The sequence below is a fragment of the Seriola dumerili genome, unplaced genomic scaffold (assembly GCF_002260705.1).
Source record: "Seriola dumerili isolate Sdu_G_001 unplaced genomic scaffold, Sdu_1.0 BDQW01000442.1, whole genome shotgun sequence".
Lineage (NCBI taxonomy): Eukaryota > Metazoa > Chordata > Actinopteri > Carangiformes > Carangidae > Seriola > Seriola dumerili.
This window is the reverse complement of record NW_019174697.1, coordinates 1,615,987-1,638,422: the sequence shown is the minus strand read 5'-3', so window position 1 is coordinate 1,638,422 and position 22,436 is coordinate 1,615,987. Positions and strand designations below refer to the sequence as shown.

General features: G+C 41.4%; 1 protein-coding gene across 1 annotated transcript; it reads left to right on the top strand.

Moving 5' to 3' along the window:
* The first annotated feature begins 750 nt into the window (after nt 1–750).
* LOC111234210 (protein FAM222A-like) lies at nt 751–22,231 on the top strand. Its single transcript, XM_022762175.1, has 3 exons — nt 751–1,025; nt 9,870–10,038; nt 19,581–22,231. The coding sequence occupies exons 2-3, from the start codon at nt 9,909–9,911 to the stop codon at nt 21,005–21,007; spliced, it is 1,557 nt and encodes a 518-aa protein (XP_022617896.1). The 5' UTR covers nt 751–1,025; nt 9,870–9,908; the 3' UTR covers nt 21,008–22,231.
* The last annotated feature ends 205 nt before the right edge of the window (nt 22,232–22,436 follow it).

Sequence of the window (22,436 nt, the reverse complement as noted above, 5' to 3'; positions counted from 1 at the left end):
GACTGAAGATATTCAGATTTTATTTGCAAAACATAGTATGATCAACTTGTAGAATATCATGAATTGTTATAGATTAACCACCCAGCTAACCCAGTTAAAGTATCAATCTTGGCCTGCATGTGGGGGGGCAAGCAAACTATAATATTTATGATAATATAACACATTGGGTTATCAACATTACCTAATTATGTATATACTCTAAGTAAGATTTTGATGATAATAGTTGCATATTTTTGACCACAGAATATATATTCTTGTAATTAAATATTTTTATATGTGTTATTACTACTTTTACTTATGTAAATGATCTTAATACTTTTTTTCCATCATTGATCCCAAGTGATGCAGGTTTTATCTCCAGCTCTGCTCTTGCACACCTTTATCCGATTAGGATTTCATCAAGCTCTGCTGATTGGCTGAGCTGCAGACACACAAACACAGAGCCGATGTGTGGCTTGTTTAATCGATCAGACGTGTAGGAATCAAGACGGATCAAATACTTGCATTTGTTCTGTGTTGATATGATAGACTGGTTAATATATCAGATGTTCTTCTCCTTTAAATTTTTCCGCGAAACAGCAACGTGCTTACTTTGACGGGTTTGGCATCACCGCAGCGGCCGCCTTCTCTTGCATACGATTGGCCTAGCCGTGGGAATATTCAAATACAGGCTTGATTGATTGGCCCGGAGCCGGTTTCAACAGTGCAGGGGACTCATTGCCATTCCGACATCACTCTGTGTGGCACACACAGCTTTGTCGGCTCCTGAGATGAGACACAAGCGGCCGCACGGAAAACACAATCGGTGAAATAATCTTCCACACGAGTGTTGTTGAATATGTTGAGGAAGTACAGCTAACGGAGCCGGCTTCATCCATGGATATATCTCCGGAGGTTTCCAGTGCGCATCGCGAAATCAGTGGCGAGATTGCTTTTGCAGAGGAAATACGCCTTCCGAGCAGGAGAACAACCAATCAGCCGTGGCGAACCAAAGATAAACAAGCCTTATGATAAGACGAAACTCTGTAAGACATCGATTATGTTTCTTATTTCCATCGTAATGTTGAAAGGGGGGAACACTGTGTGGGGCTCGTGGGAAAAAAAAAATCTTTCTCAGCGCAGAAAATGTTTTGTTTCCTCTGCAGTTGAAGCAGCTGAATTGGGTTTTTAATGGTTGCTGTGTTGACTACACGACAATGACAGAGTAAGAAAAAAAGAAGAAGATGTGTGGTTGTAAAGATGCTTGAGTGCATGATGCCAGGATTCGCCCTGCATTGATTTTAGGTCGACAGCGCTTAAGTGGTGAAAGATGCCCAGTGCGCACTAATGGATAGGAGCGTCTCGCCCTTACTATATATCAGTGTCCTGCTATTGCCTAATGTGTATTTATATGGGCCGAGTCCAGCTATGGGGGGGTGTAATTTATACCTACTACATAGAATCATTTAATGGCAGAATCTTCCTTGAAATATAATTGACAGTTAAATATAGAAAATTGTAGGCCTAATTTGGTAATTATATGGACAAGAAACATTTGCATAACAAACATCCGTAGTTTCTAAATGTTTTTTTTTCCTATCCAAACTGTTCTGTTGTGAGCTGATACGACTCCTAGTCTCATCTGTCTGCATTTGTGAGTTGGATGCTGGCTCTGCGTGCACTGAAAGGGGCTTTATATGTCAGCAGCTCAGTGGAAACGGGAAGTGCTTTGAAGTATATTATCGGTCATTCAGGGCTGCCTCTGAAGGTTTCCATTTCTATTGTCTAGAAGCCGGAGGTGGGATCATTGCACCTCACTGCACCGGTGGCAGCCGAGGTTGAAGGTTAGCCGCAGCAGTGGGGCCTATAGATTATTGGCCAGGTGTGAAATTCTACTCTGCATGCTTTTTCCTGCTTGTGCCAGATCCTTTATTACCCAGAGAGATGGGATGTCACAGCTTCTCACCAGAGGGAGAGAAGAAAAGCCTGCAATTTGGTGTCTTATTATCGTCCTCTTCTTTTTTTTCTGACTAAAAGAGAAAAGTATGTCAACTCCCCTGGGTTAATATTTTTTTTATTTTGATCAGAAATGGGCATATCTCTCTTTCTTATCCTTTCCTATAAACATATTAAAATCATGCCATTATGGGCTTTGATTTACCACAATGCCATAATAAAAATGTTAGTGTCTCATTTTCTTTTCATCATAAAGTATACTGATTTGACATTCAATCCATAAAACTGTCTCTCACACTCAGTTTGAACGTCTTATTTTCACCCAGTCACTGTTCAGTGCTGCGTGCTTGCACCTCATATGCTTTACACACCATTTGTGCTTTAGCAGTGCTGTGGTCCTCAATTATAGACTGTTATAGACTAGCTGTAACTAGTCATAATTACTAAATGACTAATTTTCATGTTTTGGCTGTTTGCTGGAAATGTGCTTTGCATTGGGGGGGGGGGGGGGCTGAAGCTCTTGGAGAGGGTTGTATAGTATCATGAGCAGTCAATGTGCAGGTATCCCATGGGGGTTTCCCTCTGATCTCACATCACACCCCAGCAGTAATTCCAACTCCGAGAAGAGAAGGGATTTGTCATTTGGCTGCCTGCTTCCCTTTGCTTTCTCAGGAGCAAGGCTGAGCTCTGATTTATTGTGAAGTTTCCCCAGGCTCGCTCAATCTCCAGGCCTACTGAATTACTGAATGGAGGAAACGGCTCACCACGAGAATGACCTTTTCTTGGATGATCATTACCCAGGCCAGTACAAGGACTGATTAAGGTCATGTCTTTTTCTGCCATGTCGTCCGTTGCTACACGTTTAAGGCTTGTTAAAGTGTACAGTGAGGTTTCTGTTGTGCGTCAGTCTGGGGTTTGGAGACTGAATGATAAGATGATGCAAAATGACTTTGAAAATGTACATGCACCCAACCTCTCTTCCCAACTTACAGGGATAATGCCACTGGCTCAGTTGCTTAGCAATTTCTCCCGTGCACCCTTTGTAATCACCTTTTTATCTGCTAAGAGATGTCATGTGTAATTACAGGCAGCCTGCCATCTTTTGAAATCTGTCTAATTGGTCTTTTCATTCTAATAGGATGAAGGGGTAGTGAGACGGAGGTCAAGGGTGGAGGGTTAAGGACTGGGCCTCTGGGGTCACTGGGGAGGGGAGAGGACCGACGGGGTTGTTTGGAACTCTAATCTTTATTTTGTCTACATGACGGTCATTACTTCAAATTAATGATTAAGACTGCCAAATTGCAATTGATGCATTATCATTTGCCCCGAGTAGAAAGGCAGTGAGACGATGACATCTTTAGTTGGTCCAGAGATCAAAGACCTTCTTTTTTTTTTTTTTTTTTCTTCCCTAGAACATTTGATGTTTGATGTTTCCGTGATGCCTGGTAGAGAGCTTATCATTAGGTTATCTCCCACGTTAGAGCCATACACGCTGCATTTCCCCTACAGAGTTTTTTTGTTTGCTTCAAGATTTTAATGACCAGGAAGAATCGGTGACCCCTAACAGTGTGAGAGTACGCTAAACAACCAGACGACAGGGCTTAAGGAGAGGGGGTTGTAGGATTGAGTTTATGCTTGCGTATTATAAACTAATTTTCTTCTAATATCTGTCTTCCTCTCCTAAATTGGAAGTCTAGAAATGAGTCTGCCCATTCCCGAGTTGACCGACAGATGTCAACATGAAATTTAAGTCATAGATTTGCTTCGTTTGAAAGAGAAGTTATCTTTCTACAAAAACCTGCAGCTTATACTCTTTCACCATCTGTTATCTTTGAAGTCAAGGTTTTCTAAAGGCTGGACAGCATACCCATAGCTCTTTGACAGTGCGTCTCAGTGTGCATACTGGGATAAGGATAAGATAAGGCTCTGTTTACCCTCTAATGCTACCTTGGCACTGGCCAGACTTTACCCCATGCAGTGAGTTTCTTTTACCTTGGCACCGTCTACGTGCAAGGGCAGATTTGGGTCAGCTTTCTACTCCACAACAAGGCTGTTCTCAAAGATAATATTTAATTGTGCAGCTTTGGATTAATGGCTAAATTTGTGCTCAGCATCTGTATATATGAAAAGTCTGAATCACTATTTTCCAAATAACAAGTCCAGTGTTTAAACCCCAGGAGTACGACCTCTTTTCTCTTGTGTATCTTAACAATTTTCTCATAGTAGCATGGATAAAAGCTGGGCAGAGAAAAATGTGCATAAGCAAAAAAAAAAAAAAAGCCAGTTATTCAACAAACAGTGATTATATAGTGTATATATACAGTATACTGTTTATATATAAAAACATTGATATATTGGATAGGTTAACCACTAATCATCACACCAATACTGTTTTGAAAGAGTGACTCTCAGAAATGGCCGATATTAACTCCAGCGTAAATGATTAATTGTTTGTCAAAACTGAAGCTCATAGGCAAATGCTTCATGCTGCCAGGAGCTGTGGCTGCTGCTGAAGTTAATGGTGCAAGCTCTGATCCCAAGGAGTTGGACTGTCATTCATTTCAGATCATTTGTTGCTGCAGTGTTAGATGTTAAATTATTGAAAATACTGTTTGAGATTGTTTCTACTGAAGGTGATGTAATTTTTTTTCACTATGAGGTGGTGGGAGTAAAAAAGATAGATAGGGACAAACTTTGTGTGTGACTGTAGGGTTTCTCTGCAGGTAGTTGGGTGGGGGGGGTCTTCATGTTATTTCTGACTTTTTGTTGAAATCAATCTCAAACTAAGTTAAGACGTTTCATATTTAATATGTAGTTTGTCTGGATTTCCAAATAACTGTTTATTTAGGAGGTAAATCGATGATGTAGTGGGAAATGAAATGTTGATTGATGTAGGTTTCGTAGTTGTTCACAATACAGCTCGTATATTGCATTGCTCAGTAGACCTAAAACACATTGATATAAGCTGTGTTTTCCTTTATTGGAAATGCAACGCGGGGAGGCGGCTGTGCAATTTACAGCCTGCGAGGAACATGAGGAAAATTTAGTTAGTCCAATAATAATGTGCAAGTTTATATTTGATTTATACATGCAGTAGACTTTACCCTATCGTGGGTGTCTTTGCAATAGTGAGGCAATATGTAGCCCAGAAGGTACTGTGGTAGAGAGACTGCTCCCTAAAATTGTCAGTGGATGATTGGTCTGCTGTTATAGAGGTGAAAACCTGTGATTTCAGACGTCCGTGGCCGTAGCTTTCCCTGCAACACAACTAGTCTTGTGATGGCTATGTGAAATTTTGCATGAGAGAAAGTGCAATGTTAATGTTTTCCCCAGACACCCAGCCATTAACGCTGCATGATTTACATGCAACTGAATGCTGTGGACATCTGTCTGAGTATTGCCCAGCGATCGTATTTACATAAATTTTGTGCTTGCACACAAGTTGTATAGGAAACGCTTTTTAAGACTGTTGTAATACCTTTTACAGGAGCTAATCTCAATGGAAATGAGGCTCATTGTTATCAGCCTTAGGCCTTGAGTGTTCTTGCATCGTGGAGCAGAGTGGCTCCGGGTTGTTTGGTTATCCTGTATGTGAACCTTTATGTCCTTTTTTCTTCTTTCTCTACAGAGAAGGAGAAGAGAGAAATCTGGGTCTCTCTTATATGCTGCTCTGATACCAATTATGCAAACTATTATAGAATTTAACCAGGGCAGCTCTTATCGGCTAATCCAGAAGTAATAGATTCTATTAAAAATGTATGAGGGGGTTGGGTGCATGTGTGTGTGTGTGTGTGTGTGTGTGTGTGTGTGTGTGTGTGTGTGTGTGTGTGTGTGTGTGTGTGTGTGTGTGTGTAAGGAGGGGTGTATAGAGATGAATCCAGCAGCTGCAGCAGCACTGAATGTCAGACTACTTGTCTGGTCTCCATTACTTTAACAGGTTCCTGCAGTGCCTACCTTGAAGACATTGTGAAGCCATAAATAATATACAATTAATTATACAGTAAGTGTATTGTTATTCATGGGCCATGTCATGTTCATTCAAAGAGGGACACTGCTTTTTCTTCTTCTCTAATAACCATTTGCTCTTTGTTAATCATTTATTTCCTTCCAAATTAACCTTCTCCTTTGCTTTTGTGTTCTTTCCCTTTTCTCGCTCGCCTGCAGTTTCTGAGTGGAAGGAAGGAGAAACATTAGCATAGCACTCACATGCTAATCCACCCAGAGAGTGAAAAGGGTGCTCGTCTTAAACCTTTTTCATTATCATCTAATTATTAACTGAGGATTCTGAGAACTGCTAACAGGAGCTGAGATGGCTCGGGTAGGGAGGGGTGTTTGCCTGCGTGTGTGTGTGTGTTTGTGTATGTGTGAATGTGCCAGGGTGAATGTGTGTTCAGAGTCAGTGTGTATCTTCTTTTTCCTGTGCATTTCATGTTTGCTGAGAGGGAGCCTCTTTTTGCAATTTGCTTCTATCTTCACTCTGACCCTTGATGCTGAGCAGAGTCATAAAATACTCCAGAAGGTCAGACAGATGCTCTTGTCTGACTCCCTGTATAATTTAGGTTCCTTTTTCCTGCTTTGATGGTTATTCTTGTGCTGCCACTTTGTCCAGCCAAACAGGTACAAAGTCAGACATGGCCTATTTTCAGTTTTCTTAACATAGAAGTGTGTTTTTTTTATTCTGTGTAATCTAACTTAATCCAGGCTTCATATTACAGCATAAACATGATTGGTGCTAGTTTGATGACTACTTTCTTCAATGAAATTAGCTAAAGGCAATTTTTTTTTTTTATTGAACAGATGCTATTAAAATGAACAATAAAAGCATCCGTTTTCAGCCACCAACCTGTTAAACTGAGGCAACCATTAAAAATTCTCTCCATCACTTCCCTTATAGCTCTTCAGTTGACCTTATCTTCTCAGAAAATGCCCTGTCCTGATCCGGGGGATAGATGACATTAGAAAATACAAGGCATTTTAAATCCTTTCAGTGATGAGAGAGGAGGCTTGAAAAAATAAACTTGTCTGCCAAAACACCCTTATCAGAAAACCATGGGGGAACAGTTAGATGGACTGCAAAGCACAAGGTCTTTATCTCCCTGGCACGCCCCTCAGTGGACCACATCACGCTGCTTATCAGCCGCATGGATGTCGCCTGAGAGTGGCGAGGATTAGACGTCCTTGCAGCTTAAACTTTGTGTCCTTTTTTTCCTAATATGCATGTTACAGAAGTCCTTGAAGAAATGAACTTGTAAGACTCAAGAGTTTAGGAGTGAGTGTGAGAAGTGCGACATCTGGTTTATAACCTCTACCATGATGTCTTAGGAGGAAACCGTCTCGGAAGGGGAGTAACACCGACCACCACAAAAGCTCTTGGACCTTATTTATGAAGGTTGAGTTGAACTGTGATAATGACTGCCATTTTTAAGATTGCTGACAGTGACTTTGGAGTTTGTGCGATTATTATTTCAGCAGTCACAGTTGTGGGCGAGATCCTGATATGACATTGTAAGAAACTTTTTTTTGTTGAGCAGAACATTAAATGGAGGGCAGGAGAACTGATATAGCTTGAGAACTTTGCCCAGATAATATCATGAATTCTGGGATCACTTTGATCTTTTATCTCTCTTCCCCTTTTTTCGGGTAATTCTACTCAAGAGTGAGAAGGCAATTTTAAGCTTAAGTTTTCATAAAATCTCTTTAAATTTAAAATTTAGATAGCAGGATGAAAGAAACCATCATTACGTGCACTTTATGCATCATATCTAGCTCCCCTTTCTGCTTTCAGTGAAACTTTTTTTTTCTTTAAGCCACTGCTGGCCTCTCTTTGAATTATAATGACCTCCTTGATGTATTTTCTTCCAGCTGCAAATTAGGGGGGTAATGGAAGGTATTCCAATTCATGTCTCATTTTCTGCTCGTGAAGGGATTTCCCTGGAGATACCTTTTCTCCCTTGTGTTCTTTCCGCATTTTTCGGCACCTCCCTCTTGACAAATGTGTGGTAATGGAAGGGGTTGTTGTGAAACTGCTATTATTTTCAAAATGGAATCTGACCATACTGAGGGTTTTAGCTCCTCAGATGTGTGCGCTCAGATGAGACAGGTTGCGCCGAGCAGTTTGAAGTGGGCTTGTCACCAAGGGACAGATGTTGAGCGGAGGAGGGGAGCGGGTACATGAGGAAGGGAAGAGTGAGGGCTGGCACCTGAGTAAAATGAAAGCCACTCTGTCTCTTCTTCCTTTTGAGACGAAGGTAATCATGTTTCTGCAGCTCATCACTGAACACTCTGTTCTGCGGTTGGCTCGCTTTAGCTGCCCCCCTTTTGGACCCTGAGGGAGAAATGAAGGCAAAAATCCAAAAGAACCAAAAAACTGAACAAGAAGAAGAGGCGATCTGACAGCTGTGTGTTGCAGGCTTTTATCACCATTGCACCATACTGTATTGAGACCACTGTGTTTCTTTCCCTTTGCAATTGTTGGATTTATTAACTATTAATAACCTATACATCTGTGATATTTTGTTGTCGGTCTACAAAATACCTGATGCACATACAGTAATAAGTATTTTACAGTAGCCCCGGGTTTTTTAGGTTCTGCAGTGCTAGCATTCAGATTTGCTGACTCTCAGATAATCAAAGAGAATGTCAAATGCGATTATCACTGAAATATTCCCTCAATGCCTGGCTTTCTTCTCAGAATGATTGCCTCAATCAGCACAGCTGTGGAGAGGCGCCTTCTTTTTCAGCCTCAGCCTCTCATTTCCTCTGACAATACTTAACTCTGCAAACAGCGCAGCCTATTTTAGGGAGTGAGCTGCTTTTGGCTTTCTCTGCTGATCAATACAGCCATAAATTTATGGAACAAGAAATCCAGGTCTCAGGGCTAGTTACAAATTGAAACACACAGCCTGAGGCTACAGGAGGCCTTGTAAATGATCTGTGTGATTGCAGCCGACAGACCAAGGTTGATAACAGGAAAGAACCATCATAACAACTAAGCAGAAGGAGGAGATGGAGTCGTCATTAAGTGATATTACTTTCTTAAATGCGCAGTCTTGGCAGTTCAAAGTGGGGCTGCTGAATTTTAATATGGTAAAAGGACCCAAGACGTTGGAAGAGTTCTAAGATATGTAATCTACTGAAGTAACAGGAAAAAGATGTTTTTGAAAGAAGAGAGAGCCTCCTATGGGTTTTTTTTGTAGTGTGCAAACCTGCAGTTTTCTTCCAACATCAAACTGATGTTTGATGCAAGAGTTTGAATGTATTGCTCATCATTTGACTTTTTTTTTTTTTTTTCAAACTTAAAGTTAGCATCTACTTTCTCTCCAGTGATCCTCAGAGCTATGTGTCCTTTCCATGCAATCAGAAAAACTTTTAAAATCAAAAGATGTGAGAACAGGACCGGTATGGGATCAATTCCTCTCAAGTGAGGATAAAGGTTTTGGAGCCGTGCCAGCGTCGTCGCTCTATGGATGATGGTCTGTTAGCTGGTCCACCACTTTTTCAGATGGAAATATCTCAGAAACTACTGGATGGATTGCCATAAGATTTCATACAGACATTCATGGTCTTCAGAGAATGAAACCCACTGACTGACTTCTGACTTAACCTTTTAGCACCAACATGAGGTTGACATTTTTGGTTTTTTTTTTATAATGGGTACTGACATTCATATCATAATTTTGATTTATTGTCCATGAGCTTATATCTGCAGAACTAATGATTTTACCATCAGTCTCAACTGATGTGCTAATGTGCCAATTAGCTAATGGTAAACATGGTTATACCTTCTTAACACCAGCAGTTTTGTCATTGCGAGCATATAGTTAGCATTTAGCTCAAAGCACTGCTGTCCTTTAGTCTTTTTTCATCAGCATTTCATTTGGTGTTAAAAGTATTGGTTATAGAGTAAAAAGCATTTTTGTTTCTCTTTATTCTAGCAGGTTTATCCAGGCTGTGTGCAGCCCTAGTGAACTATCATGCTGGCCTGTATCCAGAGACGGCAGAACCTCTCGTCACAGCGTTTGGCCTGCACACCCAAAAGCCTCGATGTTCCACCACCGCCGTTACTGCTGCCAGTACCTTCACTGCAGCCCTGCACCCACAAAGGTGAGTGTGCAAGCGCTCTACAGATTCAGAGACCAGTTTAAGAAAATATTAGTAACTGGTAGGATTTCTCTGTGATGTTCAGTTTGACCTTGTCACCTCCAAATGCACATTAAAGTGTCCATGTGTTTGTTTGTTTTTTCCTTTAACTGTGGAGTAGGTGCAGCATATTTACAGTGCAGATCAGCTTGGCCACAACTGAAGAAAAACAGTGGAAGTGGGAAAAAAAGACAAAGATGAAAAGAAGTCAATCAAATCATGTTCTGAACTCATGTTCACTAGTAGCTCCTCCTATTCCAGAAAATAACGATTAACAACAACAATTGATGAACCTATAATAGTGATTTATCTGTTACACAATAGGCAAATATTATAAATTAACAGTAGAAAAACACAAGCACAATGCTCAAAATCAGCATTTTCTGCCAAACACATCAGAGCCTCCCTCCATCTGTACCACAAGTGGTACATTCCCCCAGGAACCCAACCATAAAAGGATCCCAAATGGGCTGGGTCTGGTTTGGCAGTTCCTTGGTCCGAACCAGGGGACAGCCAAGCTCAGTCTAGAGGTGAGGGAGACACAGACCTATCATATTAATCAAATAAAAATGTCTAAATATATGTATCTATTGTGGGGCTTTCTAAAAGATGTCAAACGTGTGTTATGGTCACAGTGTACAACTAACATAAGTCAAACACCAACAGGCCACAAACATTAATTGGCGCTTTTTACTGTACAACCACCAGCCACTTGTCACCTAGGTAATTCATAAAAGTGGACAAAGCACCGTGTGTTGTGTCTTACTTAGCGCAGAGGTTATGGGGCATCCCCGTGACACGTGGGTCCAGCAGTGTGTTGAGATTTCAGCTGCTGTGAAGCTTCTTGAATTAAAATAATGGGCCTCCTGATGATGATGATGCCTTTTAATTGGGCTACTAATCAGTGTTCTCCTGCAGTGCAAATGCGTGCAGGTCAAAGTGGACCTCTGAAATTACAGAGTTAATCAACTCTCCCATACAGGGTTACTAATGATGTTCACATTTTGTGCAGAAAGCTCCCTGTGTCAGTGTTGTTTGACCTTCATCTTTGACTGATTACTCTGCATTCACTGAAAGGTTGAGTGGGTATTTTTGGGACTAACCTGGATTGACATTTGCGATTAGATTTCCTTTCAATTAACGGATTAGATGCAACATCTGTCTACAGAATAAGTTCTTCTTCTTTTATGTATGTTACTCTAGATCCATATTATTTGTGCAGTGGTCCAAATACTTTTTTTTTTTTCTTCCTTGATAGTCAAGATTCATATAATGAGATCATAGTACCACAAATGAATGTTATTCTGCTGTGGTTTCCTTTTTCTCGATTGCTTGAAAAAACTGCTGATGCCTTATACTTCTTTGCTGGATCTGGTTTGAAGCTATATTGAAGATCCATAATTACTTATAGTTTAATGGTTCAGCTGTGTGTGTGTGTGTGTGTGTGTGTGTGTGTTGTTATAAATCCATGTACCCATGGGATATCTTAAAATATGTGGTCCTGTAAAGATTGGTTTTGTTTTTGGTATAGGTGTTGCAGTGTGCTGTGTTGTTGTTATTATTTTGAGCGTGTGCTCCCGTATATTTAACGTGTTTAATTTAGACCCATGCGAGAATAGCTACTGCACTGCAGAAGCTAACAGGGATAATTGTAAATGAGGTGAAACGGTATGGCTCAGACTGTGGGCTCAGAGAAAGCAAGAGTATGCAAATATTGACCAGTAACATTGTGCACATTCAGATTTTTCTCAGAGTGAATCACCATAATTTGACTATCAGTGTTAGCTGAGCCTATACGTCATATCTGCAGCAGGGCAGTGGTCAGGATTATCTTATCTGACTGATCCTGTTACCAGTAAATGTTGCGTTCATTTCCACGGGCCTGTTCATTCGCATAGAGGATATCTTATTTTGTGTGTCGTGCGCTGTGCTGCTAGACAGTCTAATTTTATTGCAAGCGTCAGATTTCAGTGACAGGTTAATCTAACACCTGCACATACACACAGGTGTTTTCACCTATTCCTGATAATTAGACCTCTTCTCAGGTTGAAGCTGGGCGGAGCCATGCTGAGAGGTTTCTGAGGTCATCGAACTCCGTGTACTTAAAAGAACCATTAAAGTTGTCCAACAAAATCACACGGTATAAATAACCACACAGTCCAAACTGCCAAATGAGGAGGAAATACCTGTGTGGTGGTGTGACAGACTGTGTGGCTAATTGACAAAAAGGGTGGTGGGTGCATTATTATTTTTAGACTTATGTAGCCTACTCAAAACCAAATCCTGTGTATCCAACTTGTGAAGTTTGAAATGCTGAATTTGCTTCCTTCTTGAGCTCCCTATCTCATCTCGTCGTCTCCCAGCTCTCTCCCTGGGTGAAATGCCTCTTTGTCTTTTTTGTTATTAAATATTAATTGGGAATCAGTGGAGCACTTGTCTGCTAAACATTGGAACAGAAGGGCCTAGTTTGCCTCAGGCAGAACCAGGGGTGCGTTTCTCATCCTGTTTACCTGCAGGGCCTTTCCGCCCCCCCCCCTTGAGTTTTATGTACTGCGACTGTGCGTAGTGCAGCACCCTCCAGCTCAATCCTGACATTTCAAGCACAACCACAGGGAATAGACTGCTGATGGGAGCTCAGTGTGTGTGGCCCAGGCTTCTTCATTAAATGAGTTGTCGTTGGATCGAGTTAAATGGGGACGGTCTTTGGTCGCTGCTGTGCTTTTGAAAGCCATTTCCATTTTTAGCTATCAATAAATGGAAGGCACAGGACATGAAAGCTCTCAGCCACACAGACCCCATGTGAAAGATTTCTGAGAAACGAGTGTTAGGAATTATGTGATGAGAGTGAATGAGAGCTGTGCTCTTCTCTGCTATCTCAGCTTGAAAGCCGGGGCTGGAAATGCTTTTTTTCCCACGCTGCCGGCCTGCGCTCGGGCCGGCTTTTAGAGGGGAAACTTTGCCCAAGCTGGGCCAAGCGGCACAGAAACAAATGAGGAGTGACACTGGTGCAAAAGAGTATTCGCCAGAGCCTCCTCGAGCACACATAACTAAGTGTTCAACCCTGAGGTTACTCTGTCTTATGAGCACCCTTTATGTAGAGATTACTGACATGGAGGGAGGAAGGCATGTGAAAACAGGGTGAATGAGCGTCTGTATTTGTATTTTTGTGTGTTTACGGAAGAAGGTTGTGAATAGAGAAGTTAGTGTTTGTGAGATTTAAGAGCATATGCTTTGATGTCAGTATGTCCTCTGTCTACTTTTTCCACTTCATCCACCTCTATCTGATGGTCCTGTTGGTTGTTAGGTTGAGTAAACCACATGAAGGCATTAACCGCTAACCTTCTTCTAACCTCTTAGGAGATAAATATTCATGCCTTTTCATTGAAGTACTCTTATATGAAGAAAGCTGCTGATACTGCACCTCACTGGTGATGACACCGTTCAAACCTGTAATAATCAATATTTCTTATTTCAGCATTGAGTCAAATGACTGTAATGTGAAAGGACTCGTTCAGTGTCAAACCAGTGAATTACCATTCAGCTCTGTTTAGCTTTACTCAGCACATTGTTTTGGTTTTTACGACACATTTACAATATAGTTCATGTAGCCAGTCACACACGCTCTGTTTCTAACAGCAGCAGGCAGCTGTTCAGTAAACAGCTCTGATAAACCACTGCATGCTCCCTTTTTTCAAGAGTTTAGACCAGACCAGACCAGGTCTAAATGGAAAGTGATTGGCCTTTATATTTGTCAGGTGGCCTGGAACGCGTTTCTCTATATTACTCAATATATATATATATATATGATGTTACTCATCAAAGAAACATGAGTCTCTTGGATGATATAACAACCCTTTAGGTGTATTTTATGGCCACCAGTTTTAATTATTTCAGCTTTGTTTCTGAGGATTTTCATGTTTGGTCCATCAGTTTGACATAGCAGATGGCTCTAAATACTACACTACCCATGAGCTTTGGTCATTGTTGCGGTCGAGAAGAAGCCAGCCAGAGGTACGATTCAAAACACTTTGTCGTTGCAGTTGGGAACTTTACACGGTGCTGTAGTTGACGAATTTATCCCAAAGTTGACCCAGAATCTAAAAGTGAGAGGATTTGAAACTGCAAATTGTAGTCACAGTTTTCTAAGCCCAGTGATTGGATGTTTCTTCCTCAAATGCACCTTGGGAGTCATAGTCAACTTCTCACCTTATATTTTCATGCACACATACTTTTACTTTTTCTACTAGAGTTGTTTAGATTTTGTATTAATTCAACTCGGAGCACTTTACATCCATCTAAGCCACAGAATTGCTCCAAACCATGAGTCACCTACAATTATCACTGAAAAAAATTAATGGGACTTTTACTTCCAGAACCAGGGACGCCTGAAATCGCTCTTAAACCTTGGAAACTCTGTAACAACTTAATAAATTACCGATGTTTGCGGTAGCTGCATATCTCTTCAGGCTGAAGTTGGAAATTGACTGATTGAAGTTATCCATCAGCAGTGACTATAATTCACATAAAATCATTTAAATGATGCAAAAAAAATACACAGCATAATTTTATCTTCAATTTGTGGCTTGAATTGAGGAGAGGGAGAAGCCAGCAGTTGCTAGTTATTGCTCTGTCTAACCAGCAGATAGTCAACTGCACAAGCTCATCTCAAACAGATGAATGAAGGCAGGGCCAATTAATTACATGGTTCTAATGACTGGGCTTATTGGGCCAACTGGGTGCAAAGAGGGGGTTGTCATGGTAACGGGGACATAGGTTTTAAAGGCGTTGTGAATGTGCTGAGCTCAGTCCCTGGTTATTAAGGTAGGCCAGAGTATTTTAAATATCGGGATGATTGGTGTGGTAAACAAGTATTTATGCCTGCTGAGAAGCACTGTTCTGTAATTAACTGCCAGCTCTCAGTGCCATGTTCCTGCTGAGGATTTGACTCTTGTAAACATGCTATTTCACAAAAGTGTTCACCACAAGTCTCCAGCATAACATCAAAGACCTCTGGGATTTTTGGCTGGCAGATTAGTCCAGTATGTTTGGATATTAATAAGGAATAAATTTATGAATTTTTAGTTTTAGCTCATGTGGGAATCATATCTGGTGGTCATTCTAATCGGTTCCTTATGTTGGCCCTCCGGGTATGTAACGGTTGGAAGCAGTGACTTTGGAAACGCAATGAGCTCCTGTTTTCAGCCCGTGCCTCTGGGGCTTGTTTTGCCCATAAATTAGCGATTAACTTAAACTGCTCCAAAACAATGAGGGCTCCACTCTAATCTGGGGGGAAATGGCTTCAAGTGTGACCACGGGAAAAAGATTAGCCAGTTTAAAGTGGCAGAATTGTATGGGGGTGGAATCAGGGTTATGGACGACCACAAATATATTTATATACACCATGATGTGATTTAAAAATGCAATGTCGTATCCCTCCAGATTATTTTTATGTTAACATTTCTAAAATCTCTTTAAGCCACAAATACACACACACACACACACACACACACACACACACAAACGCATGCATACACATTATCATGCCTAGTGGTGATTGAGAGTTTATGATTTGCCCCCACCCTCCCCCAACTCTTTTCTTTCCAAGCAAGTCTCCTGCATGGAAAGAGGAAATCAGGATTAGGTGTTTCCTATGAAAGAGTGCCAGTTTCGCTCAGCATGGTGCCACAACAGTCGAGCAGCATGTTTAATGTGTGGAGCCGCGTCTAACCAAGAAAACATTCAAGCCTGACTGGTGGGACCATTAAATTTGTCAAGCCAGTGTTCTAGATGCATCACACATCAGTGTTATTATGCAGATTTTTGAGGAAAATGAAAAATACAAACAAGCTTTTTGATCCTACGTAAGCCACTTCAATCAGACCTGTCTGAAAGCAAATGTTAAAGGGTCAAAGAATTTAAATGTGTAAACACTGCACGATGCCTCGGCCAAGGCTGTTATTTTTCGGTGCTGTTTTTCGTCTTTCTCTGCGCCTCTGCTCTGTGTCAGGGTCGAAGCGGCGTGCAGTCTGCAGGTTCAGGGTGATTAAGTGCTTAAGGTCAGACCGCTAATTATCTCTCTGCCATTCCCTACCTGACAACACGTAGCTGCCATTTCCCTGTTGTCATGTGAATGGCCTCATATTTGTTTTCATCTCTTGCCATAATTTAGCACCGCTGAATTTCATTGTGACTACAGTAAAGAAGCACAGGAAACCATGTCACAATGAAATGTATAGTTGACAATCTGAAGGAGATTTTTTTTTTAATTCTAGAGAGAAGAGGAGAGGTTAAATAGAAATAAAGAATAAGACAATTAATTAAAGAAAATTAACATAATTTATAGCATTTTCTGTTGGTCTGTGGTATATGCAGAACATTTCTTCTGTCTGACATGTTGACAATGTGCTAAAAATTAAGCCTGCATAAATATACTACTAGAAGAACAACATGACTAATCTCATCTCCTCAAGGCAACATAGGCTAATTAAGTGACTCATACATTTCTTGAGCTAAAAGTACATAGCTTTTTCGTAGCTCCGACATTTCACCTGCTAGGTAAAAATATTTACTCATTTCCTGGCTCATGCATTTTTGTGTTGCAGTTGAAAATGCCAGGGTTTTAAAAGAGCCAAATGCCCGGCTGAATATAATGACTGTAGCCGACAGAGAAGTAAGGGTGGAGGAGAGAGTTGGCCTCATTTGTACATTTTTACTTGTTTATTTGCTTGTTTTCAGGATAACAGGCCAAAATGAGCTGGAAGCAACTAATGCACATGTTTTGAAATACACCGGCTCTTTTAAATGGTCTAATGCACAACAAAGGCACAAACCTGAAGCTTAGTTCAAACTTGATCTGATTTTGGAAAGTGCAAATGACACGAGCAGAGCGCCAGAGAGGTGATACTTTATTTATTTAATTACCACTTTCACTTATATGTGCAGTGCATTCATAAAGTATTCAGACCCCTTCACACATTTTGTTATGTTGCACCTCCATACTCCTTTTTTTTTTTTTTTTCAAATCTTTTGTAGATATATGATACAATACCATACAATACGGTATACGATAATATCGTTATCGTGAATTCTTTTGGCCACGGTGATTGTGTAGAGAAAATCTGATACTGTGGGCCCTCATGTCGAGAGTTTGCTTGGGACATCAGCCTCTACAAAGTAGGCTCTTCGCCTTCCTGGCACCTTCAGAGGGAAAGTTCATCAATCATCGTGCCAGATTATAATAAATGAACTACACATTAAAGGTCCTTTTTTGACATGAGTGTGTTTTACAGCCGTGAAATGAGCGAATATTGTGAACAATGACTTCAAGGTGTGCTTTTACTGCTGCTACCACATGCTTTCAGAAAGCCACTACAGACTGATAAACATGACGTGCTGTGCACAGTTTACTGCAGTTTAACGCCACTGATTGGTAATGAAGTCCTCAAGACTGAAACAATTACCTTTTGGTTGTAATTTAGAGCAGCTTTAATGCTTGTCATGCCGTGTCTGATCTCAGTTTTACCTTCACATTACCCAGTAGTTGTTACCCAGCTCAAATGAGCCTCCTTTTTTTTTCAATGCATATGTCACACAGTAGTGGCCCTCAGATGATAAATATGTGAATGCAGAGTGGGTAAGGCCTATTTGCTAATGAGGTTTCCATAGTGCCACATTAAGGCAGCCACAGTGGGAAGCGCAGCTGTGTTGTGTCTCCATGGCTCTGACAGGGCTGTAATCTCTGGACTAACAATATCAGACACCCTGTGAAGACGTGTTAGCATTCAAAGTGTTTGAAATGTTTGTGGAACAGCAAGCCAATCGCAGCCTGCAGGGCTTAACACTGACATTTTACTGAGCAAGGATCGGCTAAAACGCCTCGCTAAATGATCTATCTTTGTTAATTGAGCAACATTATCCAAGGCAGAAAGTAAAACAAATTTTGTGCTGGTGTATCAGTACATCTGTGTTGATGTATTGATCACTTCCCATTCAGGTGGATATGAACCTCCTCTTCTACTTATCAGTTATGGTCATGGATTTTCAGCTTTTAGCCAAAGGCTAGAAATTGTTATTGCAGCTGGTTTTTCCTGTTACCTCTTTCTCCGTGAGAAGCATTATGGGAAACTAGAGAAGACAGAGCTCACATCTTGATGTTGTATACAGTATAAACACCTCTCCAACATCCCAGATGTCACTGTTTTCTATAGCAGCACTACACTGTGATACATAATAAGCAGTGTTTTGCTTTGTTGTATTTCTCTGTAGAATTCATTCATGCTCCTGGCACCATGGTGCTGCTCCTTCTACTCCGCTGGGAGATTTCTGGATGGATTGAACACTCCACCTTACCTCTTTCCTCCATTTTAAACACCCAATTTATTTCTTTCATGAGATGGATCTTGTAGATTGAATCATTTTCACAGTCGGGAGGCTCACTGTAGGCCTGAAATGAAATGAACTCCCAAATCAATTTCAAATGGGAACAACAAGTGAGCCTCGCCCCTGCATAGCTGGAATTGGTTTTGTTATTGAAAATGAAATGAAGTGTTTTGTTTTTTTTATTTTTAGCCCTTTTGTTGCCGATTACAAGCTTGTTATTTTGCCTGCTATTATTTCCACTGACTCACATTGTGATCTAGGTTAATTTCGGTGCCTTTTCTTTTTATGTCAGGAATTCCATAAAAGTGTCACTCCGAAAGGTGGCGGTAATTTCTAACAGGTGATTTATTGTTTTTAAATGGGGGCCCCTTTCCCACTTTTCCTTTGTCGCAAGGAGTTAAGCAGCCATGAAATTGCTTGAATAATAGTGTTTAAATCCAATCTTAGTTTGTCCCCGTTAGCTTACCCACACACAATTCAATCAGCAGTACTCTTTGCTCTTTTTCCAGCAGCAACAACTTTTCCTTCACAATCTAGGCTTCAGGCTTTTTTTTTTTTTTTTTTTTTTTTATAAAGAAAACTCACTGCGGGTTCATAAAAGCATAAAATGGAAAAAAAAAAAATTTATAGGCAGGAACTGATGATGCTTGAATGATCACAGAGTTATTGAGAAACAGCCAAAAAGTAAGTGTGGATCAGCTATGAAGAATTGTAGCATTCAAACAAATTACTGAAATATCAATTAGTAAGGTGAGATCCAATTAGTGATTTTTAAAGATTTACTGCATCCAGCTTCCACTTGCTCCTCCAGCTGTCTTCAAATGATTCTCATTGGAGCCGCTGCAGTAAAATTAGCTCCTCTCCCCTGTCCTGTTGCCGCTGCGCTTCTTCTGATTTCCTTGGGTAAACTAATTCTAGGTTGAACAGTCTGAATTAATTTCATTAAACACTGATCGAGCAGTGCTGGAGGTGTTTCCCTCCATAAAATTAGTTGATGTCTCCCATTTATTTCCTAAAATAGGTTTAAAAAAAAAAAAAAAAACCCAAAACAACAGAAAACAAAAGATACAAGGTTTCATTGGGCATCTTGTGGACTAATCACTTCTTTTTGTTCGCTTTCTTCTCAGGCGAGCCGGCCTCCATGATTTCTCGGTATCCTTCTCCTGCAGAGTTGGATGCTTTTGCCCAGAAGACCGCCAACAGCCCACTGTCCATCAAAATCTTTCCATCTGACGTCCGGGTGCCACAGCATAAACAGCTCAACAAAACGGTCAACGGCCTAGACACCACAGGTCCCCGCTTTAGCCCGTATTCACACCCGTACTCAGGAGGATATCAGGGCTTGTTGGCCATCGTCAAAGCCTCTGTGGTGGTCAAAGGTGTGGTGAAAAACTCAGAGGGCAGGAGGACTAAACATGCAAACTCCCAGGCTTCTGTGGCGCCGTATAATAATCCTCTGAATAATGGCTACACTGTCAGACATGGGCACAAGGCCTATCATATAAGCGCATGTAAGCTGCCTGATGTACCCATTGAGACGCTTTGTTCTAGTGCAGGGATGGCCTCCGGAGATCAGAGCCTGGCCCCCCAGTCTGAGCTGGCAGAGGTTCAAAGCCTGATGAGGCAGATGAGCAGAGTTCCCCACAGCCAGACCCTGCAGCTGGGGGGAGAGGCTCGAGCCAGCCCATCTCTGCAGGCCGTGGCTGCAGTGGCACATTCAGACTCAGACTTTGTCCTGGGAGTGCCGCCCCAGAGCAGTCTGGCATTCACAGGGGCAGTGCTACCGACACAGAGTGCAGACATAGCCAAAGCTGGTTACTTAGAGAAAGGAGACTACACGGTGTGGCAGCACAAACATCAGATTCAGCAGCAGCAGTATCAGCAGGGAGCAGTGAGGATGTACAGTGTGAGTAACAGTGCTCAGGGGCATAGAGCAGCAGAGGCTGGGGTTGGCCAGTCTCCTGAAACCTGCCTCCCTTTGGCGTGCTCCTCGCAGCTGTCTTACAGACCGCATCCCCCCAGCGTGGGAGCTGGGCAGGAGCGAGTCAGCAGCTCCTCTCTGAACTGCGCTGCCATGCCGGGGGAGTTCTCTGTCGGACAGTACTTTGCTCCTCTCTGGGACAGTGTTGTGGCCACCCCTAACAGCGACTGTTATACTTCTCAGGTGCTGGCAACGGGTACATGTGCAGCCAGGCCTAGAGACCTGGGGCTCTCCCATCCCCACCTCCACCCAAACCGCCATCAACACCACCACCACCACCACCACCACCACCACCACCCTCAGCGTCACCAGCCGCAGCTCCACCTTCCCCTTCCTCCTCATACCCAGGCCTACAGCAAAGACCAAAACCTCTGTTGTGGGCTGCCTAGTTCTAGCCTGTGCCACGCTGCAGTACTTAGCAGCAGCCTGCAGTCTCTGGAGTGCCTCATCAGTGAGATCCACCCTCCCTGCATCAAAGAGCGCATGCTGGGCCGTGGGTACGAAGCCATGGGGATGCCTCAGCTGCTGGAGCACCACCAGCAAACCCACATCCAACTCCCTGTCTACAGATAAGACCAGGTGCTGGCACACAACAGGACGCAGGAGTGACAAACCTATTATAGACAGTGGAAGTGCGTCAGTTCAGACATCTATGAGAATGAGACATGCCTTTTTAGTTTGTGCATGTACTGTATTTGTAGAAGGCTTTGTGTTTCCAAGCCTGAAGGTAAATGATAATCATGACTTAAGATATAAGTTAATCTTATGGACTTTTCATGTTTTATTTTTATATCTTAAATGGCCATCAAATATGCCTGCTGTTCTTCATTTAATACTGATGCTGAGCACCCAATCAGAATCTGCCGTTCCATTTTAAACATGAACTGTCTATTTTGCAGGTGATTTCTCTGTAGGCCTTTACAAAAAAAAAATGGACACTTGCTGGACTGAAATAATCATTGGTACCCTTCTAAAAACACTTGAATCTGGGAAGGCTCTCTGGTAACAGTTTTTGTGAATATATTGTATATTTTTACATACAATGGCTTCTTATTTTAGAGGGAACGTCCCTCAATTATGAACTGAAATTTTGGTTGTCTGCTGCTTTATTGTGCGTTTTGTTTTGTCCTATTTTCAGTGACTCCTGCCCCAGCTTCTGCAATATGATGCAAATCTCCTGGCCACTGTATGGGGAAACATTTTTTGCGTACAAATGTGAATATATATTTTCTGTTATGCAGTCATAGACAAAGTTATGTAATTTAACATCTTAATTGATTTAATGTAGTCATGCTCAGCTCAGCATATTAGGACTGTTGCATATCCAAATCAACACTGTGGCATTCAGGCCAAGCAAGATGTGCCCTTTGGTTGTATTTTTGTTAACATTTAAAATTGTAAGAGGTTGTGTTGACATTTTTTTCTTGAATGACATAATGTTTTTTCTCTTGAGGGTTCTGACACTGTTACACAACACCTGGGTATAATGGAGTGCCATGTTGGAGAGCAGGCCACCTGAATCATTTACATGTATCTTCTTTGTAGGGCTATATTATCTCTGATGGTGTGAAATGTATGACTGAATAGATCTTTGTGTGTCTGCACTGGTTCTGTAATACTATTTATTTATGTCGGCCTGTTGAGTTACATAGCAAACTGTCTCTATAATTATAAAGTGCAATTATTATATATGAACATGTGAGCGCTCTCCATGAAGTATGTTGTTGAAATAACTACATTTTGCAATGTATGACCCTAATATCCCTCACCCTTTTTTGCCTCTTCTTAATAAGGATTGTCAAGTAAATGAAATTTTCTAAACCCAGCAAATAGTTTGTGTTATTGCATATTATTAGTTACTATCTGTCAAACGTGGAGCTGAGGAGATGGTTTGATTATATTCATGAATGATAAAGTGGTTGTGGGAAAATTAGACATTTTTCTTATTGCAAAGGGATTTAAAGCTTAACCACTAGGCAAATCTTTTTTTTTTTTTTTTTTT